The sequence below is a fragment of the Taudactylus pleione genome, unplaced genomic scaffold (assembly GCF_031769625.1).
Source record: "Taudactylus pleione unplaced genomic scaffold, aTauple2 ptg000986l, whole genome shotgun sequence".
Classification (NCBI taxonomy): Eukaryota; Metazoa; Chordata; class Amphibia; order Anura; family Myobatrachidae; genus Taudactylus; species Taudactylus pleione.
This window is the reverse complement of record NW_028285387.1, coordinates 298,245-326,090: the sequence shown is the minus strand read 5'-3', so window position 1 is coordinate 326,090 and position 27,846 is coordinate 298,245. Positions and strand designations below refer to the sequence as shown.

The following is a 27,846-nucleotide window of genomic DNA, read 5'->3' as shown; positions in this document are numbered from 1 at the left end:
AGGTCTTACTGCCACGTAAACTTGTGTTTGAAACAAACTTTCCGCATCAGAGCTCATGGTCGGCTTGTTTTTGCTTTGTCTATACTGCCGTGATAGTCCTGATTGGTTGCTCTGGGCAAAACCAACTTTTTTTTTTTTTTTTTGCGCCAATTTTTTCATTCTTCTCCAGCGTAGCTGAAGCTTGTGCCAGAAGTGTACAAATTGGATTTCATGGAGCCTCCAAATCCCTTTTATCAGGTTAATTTACTGCAATTTAATCACCAGATGGATGCAGAACAAGATCCGGCACGTGCCAGGCTATGTATTGATTCCGAGAAGATTAAGTGCACGTTGGTCTCTGTCCCTGAGGGAAACGACATCTCCTCCATCTTTGAGCTGGACCCAACAACTCTGCGCGGTGGAGACAGCTTGGTACCAAGGTGCAGTATTATGGAAGACCTCTGTTTTGTGTAAAGTCTGTACACTTGTGGCTTTATAACTTCATATTCTCCTCTCGTTCTTCTGATGGCACAAATCGTGTGGCTTGATCTAACTTTTGAGTATAGATGACCTTTCAGCTCTTCCTCCTCATTCAGTATAGGTGACCTTTCAGCTCTTCCTCCTCGTTCAGTATAGGTGACCTTTCAGCCCTTCCTCCTCATTCAGTGTAGGTGACCTTTCAGCCCTTCCTCCTCGTTCAGTATAGGTGACCTTTCAGCCCTTCCTCCTCATTCAGTGTAGGTGACCTTTCAGCCCTTCCTCCTCATTCAGTGTAGGTGACCTTTCAGCCCTTCCTCCTCATTCAGTGTAGGTGACCTTTCAGCCCTTCCTCCTCATTCAGTGTAGGTGACCTTTCAGCCCTTCCTCCTCATTCAGTGTAGGTGACCTTTCAGCCCTTCCTCCTCATTCAGTGTAGGTGACCTTTCAGCCTTTCCTCCTCATTCAGTGTAGGTGACCTTTCAGCCCTTCCTCCTCATTCAGTGTAGGGGACCTTTCAGCCCTTCCTCCTCATTCAGTGTAGGGGACCTTTCAGCCCTTCCTCCTCATTCAGTGTAGGGGACCTTTCAGCCCTTCCTCCTCATTCAGTGTAGGGGACCTTTCAGCCCTTCCTCCTCATTCAGTGTAGGGGACCTTTCAGCCCTTCCTCCTCATTCAGTGTAGGGGACCTTTCAGCCCTTCCTCCTCATTCAGTGTAGGGGACCTTTCAGCCCTTCCTCCTCATTCAGTGTAGGGGGCCTTTCAGCTCTTCCTCCTCATTCAGTGTAGGGGGCCTTTCAGCTCTTCCTCCTCATTCAGTGTAGGGGGCCTTTCAGCTCTTCCTCCTCATTCAGTGTAGGGGGCCTTTCAGCTCTTCCTCCTCATTCCTTTTATTTCCTGTGTCTTTATATTGTCAGGTATTGCACCTCAGTACTAGCTTGGGGGGGGTGTTCTCTGGTGGAAAGGGGATGTCCCATAACTTTGCAGTATGTGGTCATGGGAGCTCCAGGTTCAGAAATGACTGCAGACCTGACCCTCTATACAGGATAGGACAGTGGTTCCCAACCTGTCCTCAAGGCATCCTAACAGTCCAGGTTTCAAGTATGTCCATGCTTGAGTGCAGATAGTTCAAGCACACTGACTGAGGTACTAATTAGGCCAGCTGTGCTCAAGCATGAATAGTGTGAAAACATGGACTGTTGGGGTGCCTTTAGGGCACTGAGCCAGTTTCAGCACGGATCGCAATTGCAACTGCGTATGCAGATCCGTCAATTGTTGCGTGCGCACTGTGATTACGCACGCAGACAGGAATCCATCGCAGAGAGTGACAGGCTGTGAGCGTTTGGACGAGTTGATGGAGGAGTGGTTGCAGAAATGCAGTCGTACCTGTCTGAACGACATTGCATGGGCGTGCATAAATCGGCGACTGCAGCCTGAGTACTCGCTGCGTGCGATGGGTCAGACCTGTATGTGCGTGACGGGCCGATGTGCTTCGATGGTACCGATGTATACGCAGGGCAGCCAGGTATTACAGATGTGAGAAAGCCGCAGTGGGCGTCTCTATGCTCTCTGAGCGGTGGCAGACATTAGCATATCTTCGCAGCTTCATTGCGTGCGATTACGCAGCTGCCATCCCTGCTAAATCGGGCCCGGAGTTTGGGAACCACTGGGTTAGGATTAAAATTCAGTGATGGCCTGAAAATGACATAATGTCCTATGTGGACGTTATCCTTTGAATCAGATGTTGGCACTTTTCACGGTTCAGTTACCAGACTTATTGGTGCGGGCTGGCTGTCTAAAGACCTAATTGTGTCTGTGAAAGTGAACCGATGACTTCTAACTAGAAATCAATAACTTTCCTTCTGATGGAAGCGAGTGGCTGACAATTGCTGCTAGTCTTGCCACGAGCTCCCAGGTTGAGTGCTGCCTAACTCCTGTGTGTTTCAGAAACTCCTATGTCAGATTGCGGCATCTCTGTACCAACACCTGGGTGCACAGTACGAACAGTCCCATCGATAAGGACGAGGAGAAGCCCGTCATGTTGAGGGTAAGAGATACCTGGCGGCTCTTATGCGAGCGAGATTTGGTTTTCTTCCTAATACCGCCGTGAAGTCGTTCTGTGCGTACTGATCATGGACTATGGCACAATGGTGACTGGTAAGTACATAAATGGATCTGCTGTATATGAATTACTTGTCTGCTTGTCCCTCAGATCGGTACATCTCCCGTTAAGGAAGACAAGGAGGCGTTTGCTATTGTCCCGGTGTCGCCGGCGGAGGTACGCGATTTGGACTTTGCGAATGACGCCAGCAAAGTTTTGTCGTCCATTGCTGGCAAATTGGAAAAGGGGACGATTACACAGAATGAGAGGAGGTGAGCGGGTGCAGTAAGTGGGCGATATTCCGCATTGCACATACTGGGCGATATTCCGCGTTCTATATGGATCCAGCACGGGTGGAATGCCGACATTTTCCAAATGAGATGCAATCGTTTTGTGTGTAGAAGGTCCCCATATTGTATCCCTGAAGAACTAGGCCATAGAAACTGGCATCAGACCTGTATAAGAATCTTTTTGTTTAAATTTTATGTTTTTACTTTGCTTCCGTTTTAATAAGGTTGAAACACAAATAAGTTGTTCCCTGAATTCACGGCATGGGGACCAGCCCTCTGGTTATATTGTGCCTCCTAGAGTCATTATCTAAGGAAGGTCTTTAAAGGGCAAACATTTTTGATTCTATAAGAATTAATGGGGATGTGATTTGAACGTTGGAGGGTAGTATGCTAGTTAGAGTAATACTGCCATCTACTGACTACTGTGTGCAATGGAAGCCGTTTCTGTATACTGCTTATACAACAAGGCTATATATATACTTATGAATGTACAATTTTTTTATATTGTTATACTATTGTGCTCAGCCTGCTTTGGCCAAGCCCCTCTTCATCAGATAAGAAAGTAATCCTGGGGTACAAAACAAGATTTATCAGTCCGACACTGTCTGAATCTCAAGTTTTGTTTTGGAGGAAATATTGTATATGGTATTTCACTAACCTCAAGGAAATGCTTTATGTTGCAGGTGGACAACAGTGAATTATTGTCCATAGCCTGCTTACGATTTGTTATAAGCGGGCTTTACCATATAAAGGTCGTCCGCATATTGACGATATGCGTCCAGTATACGCTATGTATCGCTCTAATTCCTTGTACACCTTGGATAAAAAAATAAAATTCAAATTGAGCACTTTTCCCAAAAAAAGACAGTGCCGGGTCAACACAAACTTGCTGTATACCCCCAAGAGCTTGGTTGAAGTTCAGACTGTGCAAACTCCTTACCTGGAAAGTTACCCTGCTGCTCTGTACTCAGGGGATTGGTGATTCTGTCTTTTGCCTTTTTTATTTATACATTTTTATTTTAGAGCTGTAACGAAGCTGCTGGAGGAGCTGGTGTACTTTGTGACCGCTGGGGTGAATTCTGGTCAGGACGTTCTAGAAGTACTTGTAAATAAACCGAACCGGGAGCGCCAGAAACTGATGCGGGAGCAAAATATTCTGAAGCAGGTAAGCATGGCAGTGATCCCAAACTTTCAATTCCTTTTTTTTTTTTTTTGGCGATATTTTTTAGGTATTCATTTTTGTACCTCTGTTTAAAGATCTTCAAGCTGTTGCAGGCCCCATTTACGGACTGTGGGGACGGCCCAATGCTGCGACTGGAGGAGTTGGGGGATCAGAGACACGCGCCGTTTAGGCACATATGTCGGCTGTGTTACCGCGTACTGAGGCACTCTCAGCAGGACTACCGGAAAAATCAGGTGCAGTGGTGGTCCCTGTAATTCTAGCAATCGGAATTGCATTGAGCTCGCGGTTCTATGCGGAAAGCAGACTGGTCTTTATAAGGCGTTGTATGATTGCGTTGTATGATGGACTGTTCTGTACAAGAGGTCCATGAGCAGCGTCTCAATACTAATGGTGCATACACACGGTCAGATATTCCTTCAGATTTGTACAATAACTATTTTAAAAATCGTTCAATCATTCATATGTGCAGGCTCGGTTCTACTCTGTTCCGTTCGGTGTTTTTTTTACCGAATCTTATTGGCTATCCAAAACTTGTGACCGCTGATACCCAATAAGATTCGGTAAAAAAACGAACGGAACCGAGTAGAACCGAGCCTGCACATCCCTAATTTTATATAAAAGAAAATCTGATGTGTCCCTGAAACGGTGAACGATGCGCGTTCCTGTTTGTCAGATAACGATATCTGACATCTGTGTTTGCAGTCAGATTTTCATTCATTTTAATACTGTCAAAAATCGTTCGAAGTTCATGAAATCGTTGGTAAAATCGTTAATCGTTTATCGTTCGTAGTTCATCGTTCGTCTGACAGATCTGACCATGTGTATGCACCATAAGACTTAAGGTGCGTACACACGGGACGATGTGCGCCCTGAACGAACGTCGTCCCGTGTGTCCCCGGCAGTTTGTGCTCCGTGTCGTTAACGACACGGAGCACAAACACTGGACAAAATCAAGATTGATTTAGATCAGTTGTGCAGCCCCCTCCTCATCCCCGAACATATACAACCTGACAAAATCGTCAGGTTGTACGGCCAGTTCGGGCGATGAAGGAAAACTGCAAACGGGAGCGCGCATTTGTAGTTTTCGTTCATCGTTTTGGGGCAAATACTGAACGATTTGTCAACTACAAAACGTTCAAAAATCGACCCGTGTGTACGCACCATTACTGTTGGTAATAACATTTACTATTTTTGCAGCTTGGTTAAAAGCTGACTCTCTCCATTTAAGACTGAAAAATATCCATGGTTAGAAAACATAATTGCTACACTTCAGACAGCAAAGCGGCTTCCACCACTGTGTTGGTGGCGGGTGCACATTGAGTAGTTAATGTTTAACTTCATCTCCAACCATCCCTTGTCAGTACTGAGGGGGACGGGGGGGTTGTTACCCAACAGCAGAGAAAACCAGAGTCTCAGATGGGAATCTGGTTTCTGCCTCCCATGCGATCATGTTCAGTCAGACGAGTGTATAAAGCTAAATAGTTGAGCTCGTAAACTGGCTGATGGACTCTAAATGTTCCACCAGTTGACACCTGTTCCATTGCTGGAAGTTTTTCCCATGCAATATTGTTTTCTGTACCGTTTGCACAGGAGTACATTGCCAAACAATTTGGCTTTATGCAAAAGCAGATTGGTTATGATGTTTTGGCAGAAGACACGATCACTGCTCTACTGCACAATAACCGCAAGCTGTTGGAGAAGCACATCACGGCTGCCGAGATAGACACCTTTGTAAGCTTGGTGAGGAAGAACCGGGAGCCAAGGTGAGGGCGAAAGATGATGCAAAATACTGTACTTGATAGGTTGTTTGGGGACCTCTTACTGGCCCACAGAATTGTGGTGGAAGAGGACCTACCTGTAATGGAGCTTCTGGATGTCTTATGGTTTTCCTGTCCTAAAGGTTCCTGGATTACCTGTCTGATTTGTGTGTCTCCATGAATAAATCCATCCCGGTAACTCAGGAACTGATATGCAAAGCGGTGCTGAACCCGGCAAATGCTGACATCCTCATTGAGACTAAGTAAGACCTCACTTCGATATGTTCTACTGAGCGCTTGGTCTACAACCAAGCAGACTTGATGATTTGGTGGATATTGCTGACTGACCACTTCCCATTGTCTCCCATCGCAGGCTGGTGTTATCTCGCTTTGAGTTTGAAGGTGTCACCGTTGGTGAGAACCCACTGGAAAATGGGGAGGATGAGGAGGAAGTCTGGCTCTTCTGGAGGGATAGCAAGAAGGAGACTCGTAGTAAGAGTGTAAGGGAGCTGGCACAAGATGCCAAAGAGGGGCAGAAGGAGGACCAGGATGTTCTAAGCTATTACAGGTACAGTGGTTGAGTTGTGGGTGGTTTGAGACTTCTTCTGGGTTCATTGCTGTGTATGGTGTCTTCTAGTGTCCCACGCTTGGCCTTTTTAAAATGTCACCGCAGGTACCAACTTAACCTCTTTGCTCGCATGTGCCTGGACCGGCAGTATTTGGCCATTAATGAGATCTCCGGCCAGCTAGACGTGGACCTCATTCTGCGCTGTATGTCCGACGAGAACCTGCCGTTCGACCTGCGTGCATCTTTTTGCCGGCTAATGCTGCATATGCACGTGGATCGTGACCCTCAGGAACAAGTAACGCCGGTGAAGTATGCCCGCCTGTGGTCGGAAATCCCATCTGAGATCGCAATTGATGAGTAAGTGTGCAAGAGAGGGCGAGCGGGATCGGGGTTGTGTGATCTTTATTGATCTCCATAGACAGCAAAGGAAAAATTTAGGATCCATTAAGACAATGCTGACCTTGGGTCATTCTGTGGTCTACCCTTGCAGCTATGACAGCAGCGGCACTTCCAGGGATGATATAAAGGAGAGGTTTGCTCTAACCATGGAGTTCGTGGAAGAGTACCTGCGGGATGTGGTAGGACAGAGGTTTCCCTTCTCGGACAAGGAGAAGAACAAGCTGACGTTTGAGGTGATAACCGATCTGTTGTCTTCAGCGCGCGGCTAATAAACCTACTATCTAAATTAATATCTCCCCATTGGGTCTCTTATCTCTGCAGGTGGTGAACCTGGCTCGCAATCTCATTTACTTCGGATTCTATAACTTCAATGACCTTCTCCGTCTGACCAAGATCCTCCTGGCGATACTGGACTGTGTGCATCTGACCACCAGCTTCACACCCAACAAAATGGGAAAAGGGGATGAGAAGCAAGGTACTGGGGGGGGGGGGGGGAAATACAGACTGCTGGGTCGTAAGGTTGACTACACGCCTTCTGTTACATTCCAAACACTTTAAATAAAGGCTTCAAACTTTAGAAATGTGAAGTGCTCTGTTAGAACTTACACTCTAGGCTTGTAATTGCTGAACTCTGGCCCTGTTCCCACCTGCAGGAGGCAGTAATGTAATGCGCTCAATACATGGTGTTGGAGAGCTCATGACCCAGGTGGTGTTGCGTGGTGGTGGTTTCCTCCCGATGACCCCCTTGGCCGCGCCGGAGGGAGCCATCAAACCTCAACGGGAACCCGAGAAAGAGGACATCCTTGTCATGGACACAAAGCTAAAGATCATTGAAATTTTACAGGTGTGAGAGCAGTTCCGCCCCCTCTCCCCCCATTCTCCTGACATTGGGGTGTTCATGTCCTTTTTATATTTGTGGTTTGTTTGTCTTTTAGTTCATTCTGAACGTGCGTCTGGATTACCGGATATCCTGTCTCCTCTGCATCTTCAAGTGTGAATTTGATGAGAGCAATGCTCAGGCTGGAGAGGGCTCAGACACTACCACCGTGGTGCCAGGTAAGACTGGCACACAGGAATACTGCCCGGGCTATGGACCAGGAACACAGTGGGTTACTAATCTCCTACAGGATAGGCGCTGGTTGTGTGGCTGCCACATCTCTGGGTTATGTTGTGCTGCCCGTGGAATAGGGGTAACCTGAGGGTGTAGTGGGCTCCAGACCGTGTTGGCACCTTAGTTTCTCAGCTTCTATACTGCAAAATATCTTGTTGGTCTATTGGCAGAATGAAAGGATTTGTGGCACTGTAAGGGCAGTAGGTTTGGGATTCCTGCCGTTGTCTGATTTCGCCATGTATGTAATGTTTCGGTCTTTCAGGTGCCCTGGACTTTGAGCACATTGAGGAACAGGCAGAAGGGATTTTCGGGGGAAGGTGCGTATCTGAGTAATGGATGCCCAGTGAGTGGTCTTGTACTTCACAGCCTGCCCGGACTCTTCTTCTATATTTAGTGACTGATAAAACCTATGGGCATTAGACTGATGCATCCGTTCTTGCAATCACCAGCCAATGAGTAAAGGGCTCTGCGGGAAATCTGTCCCCCGACTTTGCAGAACTGCATTGTGAGATTGTGGGAGATCTCTGTATACTTGTGTGGTTCCATCCATGGGGTGACTCCATGCTGTTTGCTGCTGTGATCTTCTTCATGGACAGATGTGTATTGACCAAGCACATGGGTGCAGCCAGTCATTTTAAACCGTAGTCCAAAATTTAGGTTCTGCTATACGGATGTGTCCTCATACACCTGGTCCTCCTTCTGCCCCTCCTTTGCAAACAGTCCCATGAAACTCTGCTTGCGCTGAGCAACTCCTCCCAGGACCGTTCAGAACCCGATTAAAGTTCCAGCAGGCAAACTGATGGCACGATTCAGTCCTCATGTAGTCCCATCTTCCCTACTTTGAGGGCTGCTCATTGGGCCAGAGGTTGCGTGTTGCGGCCTGTGAGGAACAGTCCAGGCTCTGAATCAGTCTGCAACCCATGACCCTAATTTGCTTCTGTAATACATCATTATTATTTGTCTTTGCGTTGCATATAGAGGGTGTTGAACGCTAAGCAACCTGTGAGCAGTAATGAAACCTCCTGTCTCCCGGTAGTGAGGAAAATACGCCCCTAGACTTGGATGACGATGGCGGCCGCACGTTTCTCCGCGTCCTGCTCCACCTTACCATGCATGACTATCCTCCCCTGGTGTCCGGGGCTCTGCACCTTCTGTTCAGGCATTTCAGCCAGAGACAAGAGGTGCTGCAAGCCTTCAAGCAGGTCAGTAGGGAGGATCTGTATGTGGGTGTATGCTGCATTCCTCATATATGACCAATGTCTCCTGCTTGTAGGTTCAGCTCCTAGTTACCAGCCAGGATGTGGACAACTACAAGCAAATAAAACAGGACCTGGACCAGCTGAGATCCATAGTGGAGAAATCTGAGCTGTGGGTTTACAAGGGGTCGGGTCCTGATGAGGCCTCGGAGCCATCGCCTGGGAATGCAGACAGCAAGGAGGGGAGTTTCATCTCTATTGGGAGAGAAAGTAGTGTGGTCTATCTTGTATTCAATCTCTCTGCTTCATGTCCTAGATCTGAGTATCGGTCGTAACCTGGAGGCAGCCACTGGGCTCGCTGTACTAATTCATGCTCTTCCCAAAATTATTCAGACCCTCCACCAATTTTTACCTTTTTCTAAATATTATAAGGGTGTGGTTTTTTTTTTTTTTTTTTTTTTTTTACATGCAGGGTAAATACCGGCTGCTGTTGCATGTAGCTCACAATTTCTGGGCAGCTTTACCCTTACACTGCAATTTAGATTTGCGTTTTATACCTACCCCTCACAAATCTACCGGTGTGACCTTACTCCTCTAGCCTCAATACGCTATGCAGTGCGTTATGCCTGGCGTGAGCCACCAGGTCCCTGTTCTACTCTACTAGCACCGGGCATTTTTTATTTTTTTTGTTTTGCCAAAAATGTCACTTTTTTTTTTTTTTTTTTTTTGGGGGGGGGGGGGGTTTGACTTCCACAACTCTGGTATTAAAATTTCTACAAACAGCCAATTTCAATTTCATTCATTCCTTTGTTAATTTTTTTACTATATCACCTCAAAAATTGGAGTTTCAAATAATTACTATATATATATATATTTTTTTTTTTTTAATATTTTTTTTTTTTTTTATTAAAAAATAAAAAAATAAAAGGGAATACATTTTCAGTGTAGTCCTAGACAGAATGTCACGCTGATTCAGTGCCTCCATACCTCAGTGAGGTCAGTACTGTAGTTTCTAATTGTGTTGCATACACATTCACCCAGTGGGATGACTAGACTGGTTTCGGCCCTGGATACGGTGTAAGGATGAGCATGTAACCTGCTGTGTCCTGTGTCTGTAGGAGGGATCCAGGAAGCCGAAGAAACCGGAGAGTACCAGCAGCTACAACTACAGGGTGGTCAGAGAGGTGAGTCTGAGAGGTAATACAGCTGGGATTCTGGTGCCATTGTATGCGCTATAATCTGGCGGCTCTACCTCCCCTGCAGATACTCCTGCGGCTCAGCCGGCTCTGCGTGCAGGAGAACACCTCCGGACGCCGAAACCGCAAGCAGCAGCAGCGTCTGCTCCGCAACATGGGGGCGCACACTGTGGTGCTGGAACTGCTGCAAATACCATATGAGAAGGTGTAGTATCTGTTTATTTTATGTAACACTGTTGAATGCTTAGGGGTATATTCAATTGGGCGAAAGGTTTAGCGAGGCAAAAACCTTGCGCCCAATTTCAGAATCCTGCGGGTATGCGCACTCCTGCGGATTCAATTAAAAAAACAGTGGACGCGGGGTTTTCTTCACTGAAAACCACGTGCCGCGTAAATTAAAAAAAAAAAAAGTAACTTACCTGCCTGGGTCTCCACGGCTCCCGGTGGCATCTCCTCTTACTGGAGAGGGAGCTCCTGGGAGGCTCCAGGGGCTGGTGGGTGGGGCAAGGGCTGCTGGGAGATTTAGTTCTCCCAGTACCCATTACGGGGGGGGCGCCACAGTGATATTGGGGGGGGGGGGGCGCGCACACACTCATGCACACTTACAATCATCACACACACTCGCATGCTCACCCCTGCTGCAGAAGAGCCGGCTCCCGATGCAGGATGAAGACTGTGCTGCCGAAGGTAAGTAATTAAGGACTAATTAAACTAATTGGATACTTCCAATTGCTTAATTAGTCCTCAGAAGGGGGGTGCCTTGGGGGTGTCAGAGCAAGTCCCGGTGATTTTTACCTAAAATCATCGATTTTAGGAAAAAGTACGCTTACTCAGGAGTTGCAAGAATAAAAAAAAACTCCTGGCGCGTGTTTTATAAAAAAAAAACCCGCACCTGCAGGAAAAACCTCACAGGTGTGGGAATTTTGCTATTCTCGCAGCCGATTTGAATATGCCCCTTAATTTGAGCTTGCGTTGTGCATTTTCTACAGTGATTAAAAACTTTCCCCAGTCTGTGTATCATTGGTTGCCAATTTTTTAGTGTGCTGGCTATTGGGGTGTCTTCCCACATGTAGCATTCTGTATGTAGTATTACTATACATGTCCCTTTTTATTCCCTGCCAGACAGAGGACACACGGATGCAGGAGATCATGCGAATCGCTCATGAATTCTTACAGAACTTCTGTGCCGGAAACCAGCAGAACCAGACTCTGCTCCATAAACACATCAACCTGTTCCTGACCCCCGGGGTGAGAGCTGCTCCCGGAGTGTAAACCTCGCAGCCTGAATGTGTTACGTCTGCAACGCAGCCGTTAGTAACCAGAAGCCGTTTGCCACCAGAGTGTGTACAGTTAATCGGTGTCCTGATGCCCTAAGGCTGAGTCTGATTTGCGCCGTGTTGTCCATTCTGTTAAAATGAACTTTGCTTTGTGTGTAAGTTGCCAGATTGCACCAGTCCTGAGTTTTCTCACAGGTCCTGATTCAGAGTTAAGAAACCAAAACTATTTGCACCTTGGCAAAACCATGTTGCACTGCAGGTGGGCAGAGATCTACGGTTGGGAAAGGGTGTGCATTGCAACATGGTATTTACGGGCAAATTGCTCCTAACTCAGGCCAACAGTGTTCAACCTGTATTTCCTTCTGTGCCAGTTGTGATTATGTAACAACGGGTTTGGACCCCAGACATTATGGGATATAGGATCTCATTCAGCTCTGAATCAGGGCGGCCGTTTTTTTTGGTTTTTTTTTTTTTTAACCCGGCCTCTTGGGCGCTCTCGCAAGCTGTGAGTGACCACCCATAGCTTTTGCGAGCGGCCAGGTGATTGTCGCGATTATCACGATCATCGGGCTTGCGACGCGACCCTTGTGGTAGGGTCTCGTCTGCCGCAAGCCCCAGTGAGCTTCCTGCTCATCATAAGTGATGTCAGTAGGGCCGCCCACAAATGGCAGGTGTTCCTTCAGGGACGCCTCCGTTTGACCAGCCACCATTCCCCCCCCCCCCCTCCCTGGCTACAAAACGGGGCAAAATGTCTATCAACATCGACAGCCGCCCGTTTGTAGCGAGCCCCGGAGCGAGTGAATTTCTCACTCGCTACAAGGCTTGCGCACGCGTGGGGGCGTGCGCAGTGCCCCACCATCGACCCGCTTGCGGGTGGGTCTGAATGAGGTCCAAAGTTACTAAAGCGTCTAAAACAAACAAGTGCTGTTGCCCATAGCAACTAATCAGATTGTAGCTATCATTTCTCTATTGCATTCTAGAAAATGATGCAGAGAATCTCATCAGTTGCTAAGGACAACGTCACCACTTGTCTGGTTTAGGAGCTTTAGCAAATCTACCCCTACGGGTGGTAACTGTAGTAAAACCCTGCCAATTCGATCGCTGGCTGGATCGAGGGCTGAGTCTGTCTGTTTTGCGGCTGTAGATCCTGGAAGCGGTCACCATGCAGCACATCTTCATGAACAATTTCCAGTTGTGCAGCGAGATCAACGAGCGGGTCGTCCAGCACTTTGCCCACTGCATCGAGACCCACGGGCGCAGCGTTCAGTACATAAAGTTCCTGCAAACCATCGTGAAGGCCGAGGGCAGGTTCATTAAGAAGTGCCAGGATATAGTCATGGCCGAGGTAGGTCTCTTGGGGCTCAGCTTTGCTTTACTCTGTCACGTAGACTCAATTGCGGTCTCATGTGCAGGCTACCGATTCTCCATTTCCTTCTTCAGCTGGTAAACTCGGGCGAGGACGTCCTGGTCTTCTACAATGACCGGGCGTCGTTCCAGACGCTGGTGCAGATGATGCGATCCGAGCGGGAGCGGATGGATGAGAACAGTCCTCTAATGTATCACATTCACTTGGTGGAGCTCCTGGCCGTGTGCACAGAGGGCAAAAACGTCTACACCGAGATCAAGTGCAACTCTCTGCTACCGCTGGACGACATTGTGCGGGTGGTGACACATGAGGACTGTATTCCCGAGGTGAGCGAGGAGGCAGCCATGACTCCTGTATGTGACAGGTGCCGGACTATAGATACAGTAAAAAGGTCGACCATGTCTAGATAGACATCAGATGTTAGACAGTCAAAAGGTCGACACAAAAATGGTCGACACTTGATTTATTTTTTAGGCTTAGGCACTTACCGGAGGGTTAGGCACTAGAAGAGACGGTTAGGCTTAGGCACTTACCGGAGGGTTAGGCACTAGAAGAGACGCTTAGGCACTTACCGGAGGGTTAGGCACTAGAAGAGACGCTTAGGCACTTACCGGAGGGTTAGCACTAGAAGGGACAGTTAGGCTTAGGCACTTACCGGGTTAGCACTAGAAGGGACAGTTAGGCTTAGGCACTTACCGGAGGGTTAGGCACTAGAAGAGACGCTTAGGCACTTACCGGAGGGTTAGCACTAGAAGGGACAGTTAGGCTTAGGCACTTACCGGAGGGTTAGCACTAGAAGGGACAGTTAGGCTTAGGCACTTACCGGAGGGTTAGGCACTAGAAGAGACGCTTAGGCACTTACCGGAGGGTTAGCACTAGAAGGGACAGTTAGGCTTAGGCACTTACCGGAGGGTTAGCACTAGAAGGGACAGTTAGGCTTAGGCACTTACCGGAGGGTTAGGCACTAGAAGAGACGCTTAGGCACTTACCGGAGGGTTAGGGTGAAGATTAAGGCTAACAAAAAAATTTTTTTTAATACATCGACCATTTTCGCGTTGACCTATTGACTGTCTAAAGTCTATTGTCTATCTGTTAATACACACCCTGGGCAGGGGTTTAATGCCTCTAGGGTAGGCTGATTCCGGTTTCCTCAGGTGTCCTGACCGCTTGCTATCCGTTTTAAATGTTCCACTTTATTTAGAAAAGCAGCTTCTCCCCCTTAGCTGGGGGGATGCGGACCAGGAGCATTGATACTTAGAGGGAGTGATACGCTAGTAGGCTGTGAGAAGAGGCCAATGTTTAATTCCTTATCGCACCTTTTTGGGGAGCCAGGCTTTGGCCCCAAGCGCTGCAGTGAGGGCAGGGCAAGACCTGGTTCCTGAATACCTCCATATCAATATGGACCCCAACAGCACAGGGGTAGGGTTCTATGCAAGGGGTCCCTGTAAATACGTGTAGTATAGGGGATTTTTTTTGGGGGGGGGGAGGCGGCTGTTGATATAACTTCTTAGTATTTTAATGGCAGACAGGACTTATTGTGCAGGCTAGGTTGTCATTAGAATAACTGACTGCTTGGTAGGAGCGTTGTCCTGTAACTTGGTAACGCCTCCTGGTAATCACTAGATGGATAATGTATATGACTAGGGGTAGTCACATTGCAGCTAAGTGTAGGGGGACTGACTGCTGTGCACTCTCCTTGTGGAGATCCAATGGCTCCACTCGCAAACTCACCATCCATAGAGCACATAGTAACTTGTGATTAGAGGCGATCAGTCTCTCTAATTACCCCCCCCCCTTCTCCTGACAATCTGTTGATGGATGTTTCCCCCCTGACAGGTGAAGATCGCCTACATAAACTTCCTCAATCACTGCTACGTGGATACCGAAGTGGAAATGAAGGAGATTTACACCAGTAACCACATGTGGAAGCTCTTCGAGAATTTCCTGGTTGACATCTGCAGGGTGAGGATGCGGCGCAAACCAGGGGCGGGGCGCGCTTCGTGGGCTGCTAGTTCTTGTGGGTGAGCGGTGTGTCCTTGCAGTTGGCAGATTATCCGGTCCATAGTGGCTTTGTTCATTCCTCAGGTGTGTAACAGTACTAGTGATCGGAAGCACGCCGACCTGATTCTCGAGCGGTACGTCACGGAGACGGTGATGAGCATCGTAAACACGTTTTTCAGCTCGCCGTTCTCCGACCAGAGCACAACGCTGCAGGTATGCAGGGAAGTGTGTGTGTGTGTGTGTGAGATGAACTGTATCGTGCAACAGTGACACCTGGTGGCTAAAAGAGTTCACTGCACTCCATACAGTGCTGTATAGTGAATACTGGTTTCACATTAATTCGCCTCCGTTACTCCCCCCAATTGGTTTTACGATCTAATTACCCTTCCACGCCTATGTGGTTCCAAACTAAATGGACCCAAAGTAGATTTATGGGGCCCTGGGGAGAAACCGGCATAGCCTGTAGAATTCCCCCTCAGTGGTAGAGCATACAAAATGTTTAATTCACAAAACAGATTACATTTCACGCAATTAAATATATCCTATTGATAACCTTTTCAAGCACGTCGCGCAGTGCAGACAGCAAGTCCGTGTTAATGTGTGCAGATCGCCAGTAGTAGTCTCTAAGGCACAGGTTCTCAAACTCTGTCCTCAGGACCCCAAACAGTGCATGTTTTCCTGGTCTCCTCACAGAAATGCAAGTGAAATAATTAGCTCCACCTGTGGATCTTTTAAAATGTGTCAGTGAGTAATGACACCTGCTGGGTGACCTGGAAAACATGACCTGTGTGGGGTCCTGAGGACCGAGTTTGGGAACCACTGCTCTAAGGCAATTAATGTGAGTTGGTTGGCTGATTTGCCATGAATGGTGGTCAGGCCACAAAATGGCCGCTCTCAGCATATAAGTGACTGGAACACTTGAAGAGCTGTGAATGTTGGGGTCCCAGGTTAGTGTTAATCTGCTGCCTGTATGAGTAAATGGTATCACTGGTTGTTGTCGGTCATGATCTGAAGCTTACGCTAATTGCCATGTTCTTACTCCAGGCGTCTATGCTCACTCAGCTGAAACAGGTAAAATTTGGTGTGGAGCACCGGGTGGTCTTTGGGTGTTCTCTCACACTGGACCCTGAGGTGGGGCAGTCTGGTGAAGTGCCTCTTTGTTTGTTTGGGAAGGTCTCTCACCTACACACGAGTTACAGTATTAATATGGGCCTTGTGCACCTCGTCCTGGCCTCCATTGCAGCCTGACGCCTTGTATTGTCACCAGACGCGGCAGCCGGTGTTTGTCCAGCTCCTGCAAGCAGTCTTCAGGGTCTATCACTGCAGCTGGCTCCTGCCCGCCCAGAAAGCCTCGGTGGAAAGCTGTATCCGGGTGCTGTCAGATGTGGGTAAGAAGTTCGGGACTGAGGCCATCTGTATGGGGAAGGCCGTGTTGAGCGTGGGGTGATGGAGGGTCAGGTGAGGAGGACATTGGCTACAATGGGTCACGGAATGACAAGGCTTCGTGAATGCTTCTCTCTCGCCTGCAGCAAAGAGCCGCACCATAGCCATCCCTGTAGACTTGGACAGTCAGGTGAACAACTTGTTTCTGAAGAGCCATAACATTGTGCAGAAGACCGCCATGAACTGGCGCATGTCTGTACGGAATGCTGTTCGGCGTGACTCTGTGCTGACCGCATCACGGGACTACCGAAATATAATCGAGAGGCTGCAGGTAATGGAAGGAGAGCTGTACTGCAAACCCTGTAGTTTAACTGGTTATATCTGTATCCGACCCCTTCGCACTGTGCGGTCTTGTACGCTCAACCAGCGCATGATTAAGAACTTACGAGGCCCCAGGAAAGATAATTGTTTTAGACCTCTACCAAGCAACGACTCTCCCCTTCCTCATTTTAGTAAGGAAAATACATTTAAATATTTACAGTAATCCGAGCCCTCGGTGCACACTAGGCCTTAGGCAGGTGCCTAGGTGGCATGCTGGACAATATGGCCAATTGTTCAGGAGTGCAGAGCCTATGCATTATCTAGGAACCAGTGACCAGTCTGCTTTGTGCTATTCCTAGAGAGCCGAAGAGCTGCGTTCTCCTGAAATAATGTCTCATCCTCCCTTATTGGGGGACACTGCTGTACTGTGGGGTATAGAGGGCAGTAATATCGCTTTGTGCCGCAATCCGGTTGCTGGTTCCTTGTGAATAGTTGTCTGCCGCCATTGTGTCTAATGCACTATTAAACCATTCCCTCTCCTGCGATTTCCGACCTCAGCATGTAACATACTACTGCTTCTCACCCGCTAGGACATCGTCTCCTCGCTGGAAGACCGTCTGCGTCCTCTCGTTCAGGCTGAACTTTCGGTTCTCGTGGATGTTCTGCATCGCCCGGAGCTTCTCTTTCCCGAGAACACGGATGCCCGGAAGAAGTGCGAGAGTGGTCAGTTCATATGCAAGTGAGTGAGGGGTCTTGTGTCATGGAGGTGACCCAGTCTGACTGCTTGTAGGGGGTCCTAGTCCGGGAGCACAGAGGGTATGACCTGATAAATGGTATGACCTGAATGGGGTCTCACATCACCACGGATGAATTGGATCTGTGTGCGTCAGTGGAGGGCGTTATATACAATTGGGGTGGTTAATAAAAACGGGATAGGTTCAATATCCTGGCAGATGAGATTCCGGCTGTCAGAATGCCGATGCTGGAATCCCGAAGGCATTAAGGGGAGAGTTAAGTTTAGGGTGCGGGGAAGGGGAGGATAGATTTACCTTCTGGGGGGGGAGGTTTAGGCACCAGTAAGGGTAGGGAAATGGGAGGGTTAGGATACCGGCCAACAAAAATGTCTGTATCCTAACCCTGTCGGGCATCAGTATTTTGCATGGAAAGCTGTCGTACGGAATCCCGACCGCCGGCTTCCCGACTGTCTAATCACGGCAAGGGTTAAATGACAGGCCTCGACATCCCAATGCCTATCATTTTACCTACGCCGGGAGCCCGACACCTGGCGTCCAGATCGAAGGTAAGGCGGGCGTTGACAGCCGTAGGGTTAGGACAGTAAATCATACCGGTCCCTTTTGAATGCCGACATCCAGTCCCATCCCAATAGAAACTCCATGACTTAATTAGAACCTGTCCGTTTGATTTAACCATCTGGACTCCAGCATGGATATCCTTTTAAACCTGTATTGCAATGGCAGAGTTCGGGTAACTCTTCTAGAGTTTTTTTTTTTTTTTTGGTTTAAATGAATATCTTCTGGGTTTTATTTCAGGTTAATCCGACACACCAAACATCTTCTAGAGGAGAATGAAGAGAAACTTTGTATTAAAGTCCTGCAGACGCTGCGAGAGATGATGGCGAAAGATCGCGGCTACGGAGACAAGGTACTAGGACCCCAAATTCACACTGGACCAGTTCTCTACAGTAATATGTGATTCTGCGGCCACTTTGCCTGCGCTACCACATCCCGCCACTAGGTGGCAGGGCAGCAATACCGTATAGCTGACGTGTGTACCGGGCTGTCTTGTAAAGCCTGAGAGTAATTATGAATGACAATATCAGACTATCATGTGGTGCCTGCTGACATTCTATGTTCAAGACCTTTCTTAGTGAACCCTTAGGATTGCATTGAACATAGATTATAAGATTATTATAACTTCCCGCTGCAAGAGAACCAAAACAGTCTACAATTCTCAATGGCACGAGATCGGCTGAATCTCTGAGCACCCATAATGATGGTGGGCTGGGGAACAGAAACCTTTCCAGTTTACGTATTGCAGTATGTTCCTAACAGGACGCCTTCAGGTGACATTAATGCTTTGGATTGCACGTGTCCACCTGCAGCAGTTTCTTTCTAGTGCCTTTCAGCCTTGTCTATTGTGAAATGGGATAGTTTTTGTTCTGGGTAACATAATGCAGAGCTTCTCTGGATCGTTGTATCCATTCATCGGAGCTTTATCCCCAGGGCAACAAAGACCTGATAATATCGGGAATCGGTGGCACCATACAATAAGTGGTCTGTCATGATAGAATGACATGACTGAAAAGCACAGAAGGAAGAATGATAGTGATGTGCTGCACTAGGACAGGTACTAGCTAGTGTCTGTCACTGTAAGAGCCTCTAGGATGGTCACACATGAATGGATCTTGGATATCGAGACTTATACTGGCTGAGGCTTCCAGCTGTTGGACCGAAGTCTCGGCCAGTATAGGGGCAGGGGATCCTGAGTCCCATAGGTTATACATGGGCAGTGGTATGTACCTGAGGCAGCCTAATGCCATGCTCTTTGCTCTCTTGCAGCTTCTAGCCATCGATGCGCTGGAGACCTCTGAGGTTTTGACCTGTCTGTCACTTTATGGTCCCTGAACCCCTTGGTAACCCATGTGACCTATTTAACCTCTTCCTGGTGATGCCGCGTATGTAGCTTCACCCCTTGAAGAGTTTAAGTAGCCACCCCTCCCTCCCCGCACACTCTTCCTTGTGATGTGTACATGACATTGATCTGTTCCGTCTAGTGGCAGCCATGTTCTTTGAGTCCTGTGCTTTTGTCTGTCATAGTTGTAGCGAGTCCCTGTGACCAGTCACGCGTGTTGTTACAAGCATACACCCTCCGATTTCCATTGCCGGTATGCTTTCCTGGTGCTTGATCGGGAGTTAGGTCAGGGTTAGTGCAGGTTGGGGAAGCTGTATAGCCATCCATCGAGCACTGACGCCAAGCACCAAGATGTGGTACCTGATTGCAGCCCGCGTTTTGGGTGATTGGGTATATCATACTTTGTGTTCCGCTTTTCAGTAAGAATGTTGTATGTGATTCAGTACAAATGACCCATTGAGTGGGAGCTAATAGTATTCCTTCCTGCAGCTGGACATTAAGTGTAAATCAGCCGGTGAGTCAGTCATTGCACAAATCAAAGATCCGGAGCCTCCTATAAAGTTAGAGCGTGCACATCATCTCCTTTAGCTATTTCCCAACTCCAGTCCTCAGGGAACGGTGCATGTTTTCCAGGTCTCTTTGCATAATTATAAATCCTAATTAGCACTACCTGTGTTTTTTTTGTTGTCTGATGAATACACCTGTGCTCCAGCAAGGAGTAAACATACGCTGTTGGGGTTCCCTGAGGACTGGAGTTGGGAGACTGTTGTCGTTTTAGACCCAGAGCCGTGCGTCAAATTGCAGAATTTCATTGGCTTTCGACTCTTCCTTGTCAATAAATCAACATGCATGTCTAGAAGTTGGTGACGACTTTCTCTCACAAATGCAGTCCAGGCGTTTTCCAAATTCTTCTGTGACGAGCAGGGACCTCTTCCCTCATGTGCTTCTCTTTACACTTTCTTCTGCTCCTTACTCCCCATTAGGGCACCTAACACATGACTGATAACTCCCGGCTGCTTACTGTGAGTGTCTAATCGCTATAGCAGCAATGTATATAAATCATGTCCTTGTCCTGCACTGTAATGTACTATAAGTTACTTGTTTCTTCACTTAGTACATAGAACTAATATGTAAGGCGCTGCGGAACACTTGTGGCGCCATATAAATAAAGGATGATATATGATCTAAATGCTGGCAGTGTGCAGGTGCTGTGCTGGAGGAGAGGCTGAATGCTGGCAGTGTGTGGGTGCTGTGCTGGAGGAGAGGCTGAATGCTGGCAGTGAGCAGTTGCTGTGCTGGAGAGGCTGAATGCTGGCAGTGTGCGGTGCTGTGCTGGAGGAGAGGCTGAATGCTGGCAGTGTGCAGGTGCTGTGCTGGAGGAGAGGCTGAATGCTGGCTGTGGGCAGGTGCTGTGCTGGAGGAGAGGCTGAATGCTGGCTGTGGGCAGGTGCTGTGCTGGAGGAGAGGCTGAATGCTGGCAGTGTGCGGGTGCTGTGCTGGAGGAGAGGCTGAATGCTGGCAGGTGCTGGAGGAGAGGCTGAATGCTGGCAGTGTGCGGGTGCTGTGCTGGAGGAGAGGCTCAATGTGGGCAGGTGCTGTGCTGGAGGAGAGGCTGAATGCTGGCAGTGTGCAGGATGCTGGCAGTGAGCAGGTGCTGTGCTGGAGGAGAGGCTGAATGCTGGCAGTGGGCAGGTGCTGTGCTGGAGGAGAGGCTGAATGCTGGCAGTGGGCAGGTGCTGTGCTGGAGGAGAGGCTGAATGCTGGCAGTGTGCGGGTGCTGTGCTGGAGGAGAGGCTTAATGCTGGCAGTGTGCGGGTGCTGTGCTGGAGGAGAGGCTGAATGTCTATCTCCCAGTCACCTTTCCTCACATCACACTAACTTCTCCCTCCTTACCCGGCACCTGCAGTTTCCCTTCCTCAGTCAGGAACCTGCACCATCCCTACTATCTCCATCCCCCTGCACCAAACCAATCTCTCCTCCACGCTACAGCAATAGTCTCATTCCCTTCTCCCCCTTTAGCTCTGTGTCTCTCTGCCTGTAACAAACTGGTCCCCACCCATGATCTTCATCTCCAAGTCCCTGAGTCTCGTAGCCACCACCAAATCCTGGATTTCCCCCTCAGACACCACTTCTCCTGCGTCTAGTGCTCCTCTATTGCCCCCCCTGACCTAATTTTCCAAATTGCTTGACAACTTTGCTTCCTGGATCTCCCCACTTAGTCTCTTCAGACCTTCCCTCCTCTTAGGTGACTTCAATATCCCTATGGATGTCCCTACAGTCTCCTAAACTGCCCTCACCTCATTATTTGGTCTCTCTCAATAAACCTCAATCCTGACACTCCCGTGTGAGTGGCCTTCACTGAGTGTTGTGATCTGACCCATTCCCCATTAGTTCTTTCTCATCCCTCACTCCTTCTCCACCTTGGCGTCCCCACGTGTAACCTTGAGGCTCCTGACGCTGTGACCTTATTCTCCCTGCTGAACTGAAGTCTCCTCTCTCCCCTACGGTCTCCCTCTTGCCCTGACTAAGCGGTTTCCCTATACAATGTCTCTCTTACTTCTGCTCTACTGAACGCTGGAGCAACAGAGTCTGATCACTTTCACAAATGCCTTTGCACGCCAAAAGCATCATATACAGTGGAGGAAATCCAGCTCCAATGCAGACTTCCTCCATTTCACATTTATGCTCCCTTCCTGCAGTGCTGCCCTTTCCCTCTCTAAACTCTCTTCTTTCAAGACCCTTTTCTCTTCCCAATCCTCCAAATCCCATAGTCTCTTTGCCACCTTCAACTATTAACGCCCTCCTCTAATCCCCTCACCTCCCCAATCTCTGCCTTTTTAGACATTGCCACCCTCTTCAAGACGTCATATCCCACCAGAACCTACTGCCTCTCCCTATCTTCCCCATCCTTTTTTACCAACTGCCTTCAGTCTCCCCAGTATCTGGAGATGGTCATGGCCCTAATCCGGTCCATCCACCATCCCCTGCTGGACCCTAGCTCTTCCTGCCACCTCCTCTCCCAGTGCCTGTTCCCATCTTGCCCACCTCTTCAATCTCTTCCTCTCATCAGGAACGTCCCCAATGCATTTTTTTTTTTTTCATGCCCTTGTCTAAACCCCCCCCCCCCCCCCCCATCTTAAACTCGCCCTTGATCAAGGCACTCTATAATTACAGCTCCAAAATTTTGCCCGTGCTGCTCTGGAACTCTCCCCCTATCACACTCCACCCCTCTACAAAGCTTCAAACGGGAAGCAATCGGGAAGCCGACTGCCTATATACCGGCAGCCGGCTTCCCGACTGTCTTATCCCGGCATGGGTGAAATGCCGGGCGTCTAGATGTAGACGCACGCATTTCCCCGACGCCGGGAGACCGGCGCCCGGCATCACGATCGTAGTGATGCCGGGCGCCGCGGGGGGGGGAGGGTTAGGTTTAGGGCTCCCGGGGGGGACTTGAGGTTAGGCACCCCCCTGGGGGACTTAGGTTTACGTAGCGGGGAAGGGGGTGGTTAGGGTTAGGCACTTGGGGCGGAAGTTAGGGTTAGGCACCCCTAAGGAGGGTTAGGTTAGTGGATACTTACCTATCCACGATCGGGATTTCCAGCGCTGTCGGGCTTCCGCTGCGTCGCACTCTGCTCCTGTCGGGCTGCCGCTGTCGGGAATCGCACCACCGGCCGCATCATACCCATTCCCTTCATACTGGCTCTCAAGACCCAGTACTTCATCTTAGCCTTCCAGCTCTTGACCAAGCCCACAGCTCCATGATCCCGGTACTTCCCCTCTGTATTACCTGTGTTTGCCTGATGCTTCCCTTTTAGAGTGTAAACTCTCACGAGCAGGGCTCTCTCCCCTCCATATGCTTCTCCTACCCTCACGTATACCATCCTCTCCTCCCCACTGCCTACAACTGCATGAAACCTTCGGGTTCTGCCAACCTGCTGCCTATTGGGTTGTTATGACTGATGCAGTAATCTTTCTAGACCTTGTCCGTGTCCTGCCGTGATCTGTGCTGTAAGTCTTTTTTCCTTGTTGGGTTCGTTCTGTTTATGAACTCCTATAAGGCACTGCAGACCCCTTGTGGTGCCATATACTGTACATAAAGGAACTTTTTTTTTTTTTTTTTTTCCTCCCCAAGACTTTTTCGATAGGCACTCTAGCCAGTGCTGACCCAGCTTGCAGAGTGCGCTGGCGCCGTGCACGGTGGTGGTGCTAATGGAGGGAGTATCCAGCTGACCCCCTCCACCTCTACCCCTGCCCACCCTGCACTGCAGACAGGCCGAGGGCATTGTGAACTCCCAGCCTCCTCCTCTCCTGCCCGACAGTAGGTGGGCAGGAGGGAGCCTAGTGGGCTGCTGCTTGCCTCCTGTGATAGGGTTTTGTCTGCCTTCCCAGTCCGCGGTCTTCATGGTGGCATCCGGCTATGGGAAATCGCTTGGAGAACACTTAAGTTTGTCTGTGTATATATAATTTAAACCTACAATATTTAGCAGGTTTTGTGCTGTGGGGCCAGTGCTTATTCTGCTTCCTCCTACTGAAACTGTATGCGTGGAGGGAGTACCACCCTCCCTCCCCCCCCCCTCCCCCAGTAACCTGGGCTCCCTGTGGCTCTGATCATGCTGTCTTGGCACTGATTGGTGCTTGCTGAGCTCTGTCCTGGCCGGCACTGCACAGGTGGCGACTCCATCCCATGTTGCGTGTGTGCGTGTGATCTGGCCGGGTTTAGCCGTGTACATCACACTCAGTAACTCTCCTGTCTGTTTTTAGACGTGCAGGGTCGTCAAGTGTCGGGACAGGTGTGAATAAATATAGGACAGAACTTCAGCCCATATAGAGGGGCGAGTATTACAGGGCTGAGCCAAGCGTAATGACTTTGCTGCTGCTGCTCACAGAATTATCCAGAACCCTCAGACCCCCGCACGTAACCTTCTGCCAGTGGTCTCGGGAAACCAGTCTAAATGCGTCTCGTGTTTCCAGAGTAGGCGTCGCTTAGCAGGGAGAGTGCTGCGGAGTAACTTGGAAGTGGTTTAGGAAACTCCAATTACCTGGGGGATTTAATGAACTAGTTGTTCTCACATAACACAACATTTGGTGCGTTCAGGGAATTAAACTGTTTCCTCTCTCACTTTTCTCAGTTACATGGTCCAAGTGTCTCAGGGCTAAGGGAAATGGGAGCCAGCTGGACGCTGCCGTGTATTGTGTAGGGTACTAGCGGAAATAAAAGTAATATTCGCGTATATAGGTAATGTATCGGAATTCATTACTGACTTTAACTGACCCATCCCCCCTACAAGACAGGCATTTGGGGGGAATACAGATTATTATATGTAAGGAGGTCGGGTTCTATAGGTTATTTGTTGGTCATTTTTGTTGAACCTTAGATACATACGCTAGGAACTATTTGTGCTTTATGTAACCAGGTCTGTCCTGAGGACGATCCATGGGCCGGTGTAATGAGCAGAACTAGATCACTCAATTGCTCTTTAACAGTTTCATGGTGGTAGATGTACTAAGCCTTAGAGCCTCATTCATCAACCAGTTTTGTCATACATGATGCGTGTTATCACTTGTTGCATAGAACTCGTTGATACATAGGCCCCTTAGAGAAATAAAGTACTAACCAATCAGCTCCTAATTGTCACGTTACATGCTGTGTTTGAAAAAAAATGACAGGAGCCGATTGGCTGATACTGTCTCCATCCACTTTAGAATCTCGCCAAGGCTTAGTACATCTACCACCTTGGTTGCATAAACAAGCGGCTGCATTGCTCCAAGTGGCCACTAGGGGACGTGCTCTGCTGTCTGGTGATTATTACCGACATGCTTCTGCGTTGATGTGCCAGCCACAGCCTGGTTACATAACCCTCTTCTTTTCCTGGAATGGCAGCTGTGCTTCTCTGACCTTCACCGCTCATTATCAATAAACACTGAGCTGTTTAGAGTGGGGCCTGTAGGATGCAGTTACCAGGCGAACGACGCACATCCCTTTTTTATGCCGACCAGGCATGTCTGTGATTGGTGACACACACACAGCTGTAGCTTCTACTTCCCTGTATCTGGTGATAGATTTGGGGTACTGCCGTGACTCGGCTGATGGCTGTAGTACGCCAGTTTGGGCAGCATACCTTGTGTGACTTGGCTCTGTGCATGCTTGGGAAGAGAATGCACGCAATTGTGCCAACGCAGACCCACATGTATCAAACCGTACAACCGGCGAGGCCGTACGAAGGGGGGGGGGTCATTCTCAGGTACGCAAAGTGCAGTAATGGCGTGTTTGTACAAATGCGGCTTGTGCAGAGCAGAACGTAGGTGCATATACGCCTGCTACAGGATAGGCGCATGTAGACGGTGACTTGGTAAGGTAGGCACTAATACCGCCAATGGTGCATCTCTGTCCAGCTCTGCATATGGGAAGTAATGCACCATTTCTTGCATACGCCTTCTGTAATTTAATGCCGTCAGCCCCTCTGTTCTAATAATACCTGAGGAGGGCTTTTTTTTTTTTTCTTGCTGACGGAACTTTTTCAATACTGCTGTCTTTGTTTATTGCCTCCAGCGTTGATGGGAACCGCTGGAGGGGTGCAGTTTGGGTTACAGACTCTCAGCTATTTGAGACTTGTGATTAGCGAGCAAATATTTGCCTGGCAAGGGTCCAATATCTGCCCACACGACAGAGCCCCCCAGGATGTCCAGATGTTAGACTGTTTCCCACAGTCTTCTTCTGAGGAAGGGACTTTCCATCTGAATCACTGGTGTGGGTGGGAGATTAACCCCTTCCTGACGGGCTGTCTGTCCAGGTCACACATTGCTGTATCTCAGCAGACCTTGTCCCGACCGCACAGTTGCCAGTCTTCTGCTAATCTTACTGTCCTGGTACTGACTGATTTGTCTGTCAGTAAAATTTACTGACTTTAGCCTTTTCATAGGCTATTGTTGTGGTTGTCTTTTTGGGAGGCTCATCCTGCTTTTTACCCACTGATTTATACCCCCTGCCCCACACTGCTGGCTCCAGGCACGCTGGGATAGGAGAGTCGTTTTCTCAGGGCAGATTCTGTAGTCTTCCGTTCTCCAGTCCTTATATCCGTATTCCCCAGTGTTCTATACAACGTGCAGTCAGTTCCCGCAACCTGTCCCCGTTTACTGCCGTTGGGTGAACAAATCTGTGTTTGTCACTTTGCCCGGCTGCCGGCACAAGCTGTACAGAAAGTAAGCGTCCGTCCGTGACTCGCTGCTTCGTCAGAGAGAACAAGGTGGCTGGGGTGGTTCTGTGTTATGAATGGGAACAGGCAAGCATTACTGGGTAAGGTAGGGATGGGTATTAAGTTGGAACTATTCGTTTTCATTGTATAAAATGTTCTACCAGTATATAGGCCGAAGAGGCTGACTCAATGCGTCAATCCTCTGCGGTTCGCCAGAGCCCGAGATCTCTAAACTAAGCTAGATAGGAGAGAAGGCAAAAGGGAATCTGACATTAGGGGAGCTGCAGTTCTTGTGTTGGGGCCCCCGAGGGCTGAGAGTCTTGGTCAAAAGCTCTGAGAATATAAACCGAGAAACGCAACAGCCTATCAACGCTGGTTCCCGTCATCCATTTTTCTGGTTATGAGAATATGTAGTACTGCAAAAAAAAATAAAAAATCACTAGTGATCCGCCCCCCTCCTCATACATATATACACGCACAAAATACAACTCATTGGCGTCTACTTTATGTATTCACAATAATTATAGAAAATTGATTATAACATGGACAATTAAAATGTGTTTTTTTTTCTTCTTCTGTTGGTACGTAATTGTGATGTAGGATGTTCCACTCATTTGAGACCCCAAATAGAGCTTACTCCCCACGCGCGCGCACAGTACACAAACAAGATGGGAGTACCATCTTTGATAGACAAGTGTTCAAATACGCCACAGCTCTAGTCTGACGCTAACTTCAGACGTTGCGGTCCCCAAACTTTTTTTTTTTAGAAGTTCAGTTCGGGGTCTCCTATGAGTGAAACACACTTAGTAGAGGCCTGTGTCAGTGACAGCTTAATGTGCGCACTCCGCGTTTCGCAGTTCTTCGTTTTGGTAACAATATTCTTTTGTTTTTGCTGCCGATACCCCACATTCCCGAAGGCGAGCACCAAACTGCCAATTTCCTTCGCTCTACAGCAAACTCTGACCTCTCCGTAGTCCTGCGCGCATAGAAATGGGTGCATGACGTAACAACCAGGTGCAGCGTCTGCGCTGTACCGCCATGTTTCGATGTCTGTAAATTTACCTTTCATCTTTCCTGGCAACATGACCCCTGTAATCCAGAGGTATTGTGTCCTCCTCATGGGAACTGCTAAATACGACCTCATTTTAGAAGGCACTGATGCCCTGTTTTTGTGCGCGCAATTCTAAGCACGCATGGTAAGATACCGGCAACCTTTTTAAATCTAGCGGATAGCTGTTTCTAGAGCAAGGATGTGCCAGAGTTATATAGGTGCCAAATTTCTTATAGCTGGCGCTTTAAAGATCCGTATAACTCGAAATAGGGCGTGTGTTAAGGGGGCGTCACACGTCTGCACACCCTGCTATTCGAGACTTGCATCTTAATGCTGCCCACCTGC

The 27,846-nt window shown here is 48.6% G+C and overlaps 1 protein-coding gene across 4 annotated transcripts in view; it reads left to right on the top strand.

Annotated features, from left to right (window-relative positions):
- The window catches only part of ITPR1 (inositol 1,4,5-trisphosphate receptor type 1), a 122,570-nt gene that overhangs the window by 69,491 nt on the left and 25,233 nt on the right, over positions 1-27,846 (top strand). Inside the window, exons 12-40 of one of the 4 annotated variants that reach the window (XM_088460817.1) lie at positions 265-419; positions 2,404-2,503; positions 2,669-2,829; positions 3,871-4,012; positions 4,105-4,263; positions 5,621-5,793; positions 5,931-6,050; positions 6,161-6,355; positions 6,461-6,712; positions 6,846-6,987; positions 7,076-7,229; positions 7,408-7,598; positions 7,690-7,810; positions 8,128-8,182; positions 8,902-9,067; positions 9,139-9,304; positions 10,181-10,245; positions 10,325-10,462; positions 11,380-11,505; positions 12,679-12,879; positions 12,975-13,226; positions 14,737-14,862; positions 14,986-15,114; positions 15,946-15,972; positions 16,169-16,289; positions 16,431-16,615; positions 17,196-17,344; positions 18,156-18,267; positions 19,185-19,217. In XM_088460817.1, the coding sequence (XP_088316943.1) occupies positions 265-419; positions 2,404-2,503; positions 2,669-2,829; positions 3,871-4,012; positions 4,105-4,263; positions 5,621-5,793; positions 5,931-6,050; positions 6,161-6,355; positions 6,461-6,712; positions 6,846-6,987; positions 7,076-7,229; positions 7,408-7,598; positions 7,690-7,810; positions 8,128-8,182; positions 8,902-9,067; positions 9,139-9,304; positions 10,181-10,245; positions 10,325-10,462; positions 11,380-11,505; positions 12,679-12,879; positions 12,975-13,226; positions 14,737-14,862; positions 14,986-15,114; positions 15,946-15,972; positions 16,169-16,289; positions 16,431-16,615; positions 17,196-17,344; positions 18,156-18,267; positions 19,185-19,217 (4,116 nt within the window). The remainder of the gene's footprint in view (positions 1-264; positions 420-2,403; positions 2,504-2,668; positions 2,830-3,870; positions 4,013-4,104; positions 4,264-5,620; positions 5,794-5,930; positions 6,051-6,160; positions 6,356-6,460; positions 6,713-6,845; positions 6,988-7,075; positions 7,230-7,407; positions 7,599-7,689; positions 7,811-8,127; positions 8,183-8,901; positions 9,068-9,138; positions 9,305-10,180; positions 10,246-10,324; positions 10,463-11,379; positions 11,506-12,678; positions 12,880-12,974; positions 13,227-14,736; positions 14,863-14,985; positions 15,115-15,945; positions 15,973-16,168; positions 16,290-16,430; positions 16,616-17,195; positions 17,345-18,155; positions 18,268-19,184; positions 19,218-27,846) is intronic. The other 3 variants (XM_088460820.1, XM_088460818.1, XM_088460819.1) reach the window with 3 other exon arrangements.